Below are 7,576 nucleotides of genomic sequence, written 5' to 3'. Positions count from 1 at the left end.
CTCAAAAAAAAAAAAAAAAAAATTGAGTGAGTTGAACACTAGTAAATACCGGACTCACACGATCTGATGCGATCCACGTATTCATTCAAAGCGTTTGATTTATCGGACGAAATATTTTACCGGTCCACGTATTCATTCAAAGCGTTTGATTTATCGGACGAAATATTTTACCGGTTTACACCCCACTCTCATTATGAACAAAATATCATCATTCTTTATTTTTGCAATATGATTTACTTGTGGAGAGAGATGCATGAAAGCAAATCCCATTAAAAACAAAGGAAAGAAAAATGACTTTTTCTCATGTAGAATTTTGTTAGGGATTTTTATAGGATTAATGTCCTTTTATATATGACAGGTGCGACATAAGAACTGACCAGTAATAACTAGAAGCTTCAATTTTGATAATACAAAATTTGAATGAGAAAATCCTATTAAAAAATTAATAAATATAAACACTTTAGCTATTAAGTTTATTTCAAAATAAATATAGTACATGACTTGTAACTTATTAAATAAAAAAAAGAAGGAAAAATATAATGATGATAATAAGGACACATTCTTAAATATCTCTCTACTATTTCTCTTATTATTTCTTTCTCTTATTTTAATTATCCTCTAATAGAGAGAAATTTAATAAGTATTGTGATCTTAAATTTTGTAACTCCTATTATATTTAATTTTACTTTATTTAAATGGCACTGAAATAATTGTTAAATGATATTTATATCATTGATACTTCTCCTGTCAGTCAGCCTCTATTAGTTGGTCTTTGGTCGAGTCGATGATTTGGTGCTGAGTGTCGGTTGGGTCTTGAGTATCGGTCGGTCTTGGTCTGATCTAAGTTGGTTAGTCTTTCCGGTCTGTTGGTTTTGATCATTGGGTTGGTTGGCCGACTGGTCCTCATTTGATTTTTAAAAAAATTAAAAAATAGAATAAAAATGGGAGGTGCAAGACTGCTCTCAAACCTTTGATTGGCAGATATGGGGTCTACCCGTCAAAAAACTGTGATAGATCCCACGAGAACTGAGTGAACAAAATGAGGAGAAAAAGCCGCCTCCTACCCACGAACTTCCTCAATAAACTTCTCTATGGTTCTTCTTGGCAGAAATAGTGAAAGTTATTCAAAATAAAGAGTACTTCAAGAAGACACCACATATGAAGGCAGGAGGTTACCATTGGGACCACAAACATGATATGTAGGAGTGATGTCACCTTTAAAACCTAATCGAAGAACTGATTACATCTAATAAGCTTAAAGAGTTTGTGGCATTAGGAGCTGACAATATCTGTCAATATCCTTCATCTACAAAGAACTACTTGCCGATATAAACTCCTATAACAAAGTCATCATCATTGCTCCACTCATTGTTGACTTAGCTTCTCTACCCCTTCTCTAAAGCCAAAGTCAACCCAATAACTCTCACTTCGCCTAAGAGTCGGTCTCGAAGCGATAAGCTCAATTTTGATCTAGGAGGAGCAAGGAAAGAAATTCTCAGTCTATTACATTAGCTGAGTCCTGGGGGGGGCGCGAAACACGGGTATCCTATCACGGAAAAATTAATGCATGTTATTACTGTTTTATCACACAAACTTCCATATTTTCAAATTTGTCTGATCTGAGTGATCTCCAACCTTCTCCTTAAGGCAGTCCTACCAAGTGAGAATATTCCGATCGACTCCTCGAATGGACGGTAGAGCTCAACATATTTTATGTGTCTTTTGTTTTGAGAATTATAATTAAAACACAAGCGGTGGCAGACTTCTTAAAGAATTTTACCCAATCTGACTATCCCAAAGATGAAGCAGCGGCTCCATAACCAACCTAAACCTTACACGTCGAACATCAAATCATACTTAGAGCATGACTCAAATTCACCTTAATGAGCCCAAATGGAGATTACTTCTATCACTTAGTAGAGGTAGAATTTGAAGTTATAATTAATTAAGATGAATATGAAACCCTGATAATAGGATTACATTTCACTAATGGGTAGGCGCATGACACCTCGCGAGGTCCAACTTATACCTTGTAGTTAGCTAGATGAATGAGCAGTTTGAGGCTAGGATAGAAATGATAGAGAGGTATTACATGTAGGCAAAGACAGAGATAGAGAATTTTGAACACTTCATGATCAAACATGTTCATTGAGAGGGTAATCTAGTGACCAACTTCTTATCTAAGTGCAGACGTCTAGAGAGAGGAACACTGCAAGAACTTATCAGTATTACTAATGAAGAACCCAAAAAAATAGAAGTAGAAGTTCAGAGAGCAAAAAGTTCATTGATTTTGTATATTTACTTCCTGAAAATGGGAAACCCCCAAAAAAGTAACCAATTAGAGATGCTTCAAGTTCAAAGCTGCCCAATACCTCTCATTGGAAGGCAAGCTTTTGAGAAGGTTAACAACATCATTGTTCCATTAGTGTGTAAGTGAGGGTGAAATTCAAGGAATTCTCCATAAAGCTCATTATGATGAATACATAATCTATTTGAAGGGGAAAAAATTAAGCTTGCTGAGTATAACGATAACGATATTTCTAGCCGTCCCTCAAAAAAAGAAAGGAAGAATTTTTATGAAGATACAAATATTGTCATAAATTTGCTTCGATGTAACACCAGCCATCACACAAGCTACAAACTATCTCCAACCAGTGGCCATCGCCATTCACTATCTAAGAACTCGACATCCTCAGATCATTTCCACTTTCAAAGGGATAAAGAAGATATATGTTGGCAGCAATAGATTACTTCTTCAAGTAGATTGAACCAAAGCACTCGCCGGAATTACCACCGAGGTCTTCCACAACTTCATACGGACATACTGATAAGTATATATGGTTTACCCTTAATTACCAATGATAAGGAACATAATTCTCTGACCAGGGCGCCAAGGACTTTTGCCAAAGCCAGGTGATCAGCCTCAAGCTCGTCTTCGCCCACAACCCATGAACAAATCGAAAAGCAAAATAATACTTAATTTAATGAGAAAAAAATATTAAGAGTGCAAAAGGAAGCTGAGTCGACCTCTTCTGGTCTGTTCTATGGAAAATTTGAACATCATCATCAGGGACGACCATACTATTAATTGTAGAATACAATTTCTACAGCAACATATTAATTACAACGTCGAAATTTGATGAAGACAGTCTGGGTGAATGACAAAATGCCAACAAAGAAGTGTTAGAACTTCTCCTCAACACAATGGAAGAAAATCACGTCATATTAGTCCTCAAGCAAGAGGAGATCAAGAGAAGGATCACAAGAAAGTATGGGAAAACATCTTTAGGGATGGATATATCGTGTTAAAGCATGTCGATCCAACCATGCAAAAATAAGTCGTAGGAAAGCTCAATCAGACATAGATTGGACAATTCATCATAAGTAAACGAGCCACCCAAGGTGCATGCAATATGCCAACTTACATATGATAAGAAGTACGTTGCATATGGAGCATGTAAGATCTCAAAGTGCTCTATCCATAAAAATGCTATGTACTTGTAATAGAATTTTATTTCCAATGAATCATAATCGTTTGGGTTTCTTTTGCCTATGTCAAATACGAAATTTCTTTCGATAAAACAATTAATTGTCGTTAATATTGATTAAGCAGCATCACTAGCCTAATAATAAAAGAGAAACCAAATAATCAAGAAAATATATTATTAACACAACCATCACTTGTTCGATTCACAACAAAATGACCCTGTAATCATATTTGGGGACTTGATAAATCAACTTGGGAATTGTGCTTACTCAACACAGAATTCCATCAGTCGATTCGAGAAACTATGTTGATTCACATGAACATGACAAGGCTACTGTGATATGGGTACGACAACAGTTGTGGCCATGCAGTGATGGTCAAGTGGTGATGGCGACTTGACTAACCGTTTGATGGCGGTGACGAACAGATGATGGTAGTCTGGCTGTGATTTTCAGGCAACAGTGTTCTGGCGGTGATTTGACGAAGACGATGATGGTATTTGAGTGGTGATTTTCTAACGATGGATGTGACCAGACGATGGTTGTCTGGTAGCTTTGATGGTGGTGATCAGACAAGAATGATCCAACGATGACGGAGACCAAAGGGTGGTAGTCTAGCGTCATAACTGTGGTGCCCATGCAATGGTGGCACAATGATGGCGATGGCTCAACCACAGTGGACTCGCGGTGGTGGAGCTCAGAAACTCTTAAGAGCTTGGAGCCCCTTCAATTTCTCCACGAGGTCCAGATCAAGGTTTGGGACTAGTTCCTCTTCATGAAGAAAGTAGAGGTCTATTTATAGTTTTTGTGAGTGACATTCATTTAAAATATTGCAAGAATCTAGACTACTCATAATGGTTCACTCGATTAGATATAACTTTATGAATATTTGAATGACTTAATAATATCTGAATTAAATGATCTTAGGCTCGTTGGATTGTCTCTTCGAGATGCTTCATTTGAAAATAAACCTGTCATATTTGGAGATCATTTGGTCCCTCAAAATATATTCGAAAACTTCTATTTTGCTTCAAGTGCATGATCTGGACTCATTTAGGTTTATATCCGATTATTTTTAATATTATTTGGGTTGTCTCGTTATGACACTTCATTTATCCTAAATAAAAGTGTACCATCTGAAAATTTAACTTTTGAATCATTCCTCAATATTCATGTAGATTAATATGATTTTTAAGTGCGCATCAATGTCACAATTATATATAAATATACATATCAAGTAATTCCATGGACACACGGAATAAAATCAAAGCAATATTGATAAAAAAAAATTAGAATTTTTTATTAAAATTATTTCATTAATAATTCTTACTTTGTTTTTATTTCATATTAAGACTTCCTCCAATTTCTTTCTATTTCTAGCATTGCTTAGATTATGGGCAAAATTCATTTTTTTTTCAAATAATTTAATAAAAATTATTTGAGTTGCTAATAAATTGACCTTTTCTTGAGAAAATAAATTAGAGTTTTGATAATGTAATTAAATCATAATGATAATGATTAAAATTGTCATTAATTTAAGATGATTGTAATTTGTAATATAAAATATATTTACATTTAAAGCTCCTTATTTTAAGAAAATGGAAAATTTACAAATTTATCCCAAGTTCTTATATATTTTCATATATAACCTCCTCTTTCTTCCATTTTTCAAATTCTCTCTTGAATGTCAGAGTACATGGTAAAACCCAAATTCATATATTTTTTATTTTTATCAAATCACAATAATTTGATTGTGGTGCGCATAAATACATCGACTTGGTTATTAAAAAAAACACCAGCATTGTTTAATTGTAAATATTAATATTTTGGTTGGTCTATATGTAATTATTCCCTTTATTTTTTTAGATTCACACCATTCAGAACCTCCATATCACTTAAAAAATATAGCTATTTCATTAAAAAAGTAAAAGAGATTTTTTTTAAATTCATAGATAAAACAACACACACACAAATATTGTCAGTGTCTTAGCTTGACTCATTGGTTACTGTCTTTGGTGTAAGTCCCTCGGATCGGGGTTCGATCCATTCGTATGATTGAATTGCACATTTTTTTATAAAGGGGATCTGCCCCTCTGTCAGACTATGGGGTTGATCGGGATCAACTTTTTTTTTTTAAATATTTATGTGTTTCGCGCGGTTTGTTGGTTGGCATCCAATGTATAAAATATCTCAGGTCGGGAGTTTGAATTCCCTCTAACACAATTAGCCTTAAGAAGATAATATTCAAATTGTTAGGCACAGTAAAAATGACTGGAAGCTCCTATAATAGCCTGTGATAGTTCCTTTTGAAATAAATAAATAAATATAAATATATATATATATAGTGTGTGTGTGTGTAAAAATTTAAAATTTTCATAAATATATAAGAATTGTGGCATACTATTATGTCATAAAAAATTAGGAAAATTTCCATTTTTTTTTTAAATTGTCACAACGAATTCAATTTCTTATAAGAGCGGCTAACTCTGTTGCCCGCTCCTCCAAAAACCTGCTCCCCCTCAGACTCCTTCTAATCATATCCCTCAATGGCCGATAACACTAAGCAAGATCACCTCCCCGATTCCTACTTTCGATTCCGCCGCGATGATTTCTTCCCCGAACCCTCCTTCCGCAGCTGGTCCTCCTACCTCTCCTCCCTCTCCCAAACCCCTCACCGCCTCCTCGCCCGCCTCCTCGCCCGCTCCACCGATTCCGAAGAACTCACCACCCTCCGCAGCCGCAGCGAGCACGATATGCAGCGCTCCCTCTCCTGGTGGGATCTCACCTGGTTCGGCTTCGGTTCCGTCATCGGCGCCGGAATCTTCGTCCTCACAGGCCAAGAAGCTCACCAACACGCCGGCCCCGCCATCCTCCTCTCCTACATCATCTCCGGTATCTCCGCCATGCTCTCCGTTTTCTGCTACACCGAATTCGCCGTCGAAATCCCCGTCGCCGGCGGATCCTTCGCCTACCTCCGCGTCGAACTCGGCGATTTCGCCGCCTTCATCGCCGCCGGTAATCTCATCCTCGAAATGATCATCGGCGGTGCCGCTGTATCCAGGGCTTGGACCTCCTACCTCGCCACTCTCATCAATCGCCCCCCTAATTCGCTTCGCATAAGCACAGATCTCGCTGAAAACTTCAATCTACTGGATCCGATCGCCGTCGTGGTTCTGTTCTTGACGGCGGCGATCGCCGTGCTGAGCACCAAGAAGACCTCTTATTTCAACTGGGTTGCTTCCGCGATACATGTGGTGGTGATATTGTTCGTCATAATAGCGGGATTCGCTCACGCGAAAACGGAGAATTTATCGCCGTTTTTGCCGTTTGGAGTTGAGGGTGTTTTTCGAGCGGCGGCGATAGTGTATTTTGCGTACGGAGGGTTTGATAATATCGCCACCATGGCTGAGGAGACGAGAAATCCGTCGCGAGATATTCCGTTGGGATTGCTCGGGTCGATGACGATTATCACTGCTATCTATTGCTTGATGGCGCTCTCCCTCAGTATGATGCAGAGGTATTCATGGAAATATTATATTAATATTTTTTTCTTAACAAATTTCCTAAGCGATATTACTAATTTTGAATTAAATTTTAGGAATAACTACTTACAATTTTTTATAATTACATTAAAAATGAAAAAAATGAATTATAGAAGGTTAGATTTGTAAATAGTAATTTTTTGGGTGTTATGTATGTAAAAAACACTAAGGGAGTTTTCAAGTGGGAGTTTTTGGGTTGGGTCTCATTTTTTAAAACAAATAAAAATTTATAATAACTGCTGCACCCAGTTAGTTTATCAGCAGATTATCCAATAAGCTGCAGCTGCCCCAAATATACCCTAAGTTTTATTCGGAATTTATTAACAAATAATTTTTTATTTTATTTTATAGGATTTTTTCTGAAATAATATTTTACAAATAAATTTTAATATTCACTTATATAATATTATAGTGAAAAAATCATATTAAAAGATATCATAGAAAATAATTAAGTCCTCTCTCATGGGCGTTTGTAGAATGTGGTACTCGAATATTTAGCACATCAAAAATGACCGGGGCCCACCTATCATTCATTTAAAATTATATAT

The 7,576-nt window shown here is 36.4% G+C and overlaps 2 protein-coding genes across 2 annotated transcripts in view; one reads left to right on the top strand and one right to left on the bottom strand.

The window, feature by feature from the left end:
* The window catches only part of LOC110022260 (katanin p60 ATPase-containing subunit A-like 2), a 28,988-nt gene extending 24,878 nt beyond the window's left edge, over window positions 1–4,110 (bottom strand). Inside the window, exon 1 of the mRNA XM_020721106.1 lies at window positions 3,892–4,110. Within this exon, the coding sequence (XP_020576765.1) occupies window positions 3,892–4,110 (219 nt within the window). The remainder of the gene's footprint in view (window positions 1–3,891) is intronic.
* A 1,866-nt stretch (window positions 4,111–5,976) lies between these two features.
* LOC110022295 (cationic amino acid transporter 5-like) lies at window positions 5,977–7,003 on the top strand (the record flags this gene model as incomplete). Its single annotated transcript, XM_020721165.1, is given in 1 exon segment — window positions 5,977–7,003. A coding segment is annotated over 1 exon segment (971 nt), but the record flags the coding sequence as incomplete, so codon positions are not given.
* Between the last annotated feature and the right edge of the window lie 573 nt (window positions 7,004–7,576).

The sequence above is a fragment of the Phalaenopsis equestris genome, unplaced genomic scaffold (genome assembly GCF_001263595.1).
Source record: "Phalaenopsis equestris unplaced genomic scaffold, ASM126359v1 Scaffold000180, whole genome shotgun sequence".
Taxonomy (NCBI): Eukaryota; Viridiplantae; Streptophyta; class Magnoliopsida; order Asparagales; family Orchidaceae; genus Phalaenopsis; species Phalaenopsis equestris.
Note: the sequence above shows the minus strand (reverse complement) of the source record. Positions and strands in the feature narration are given on the sequence as shown.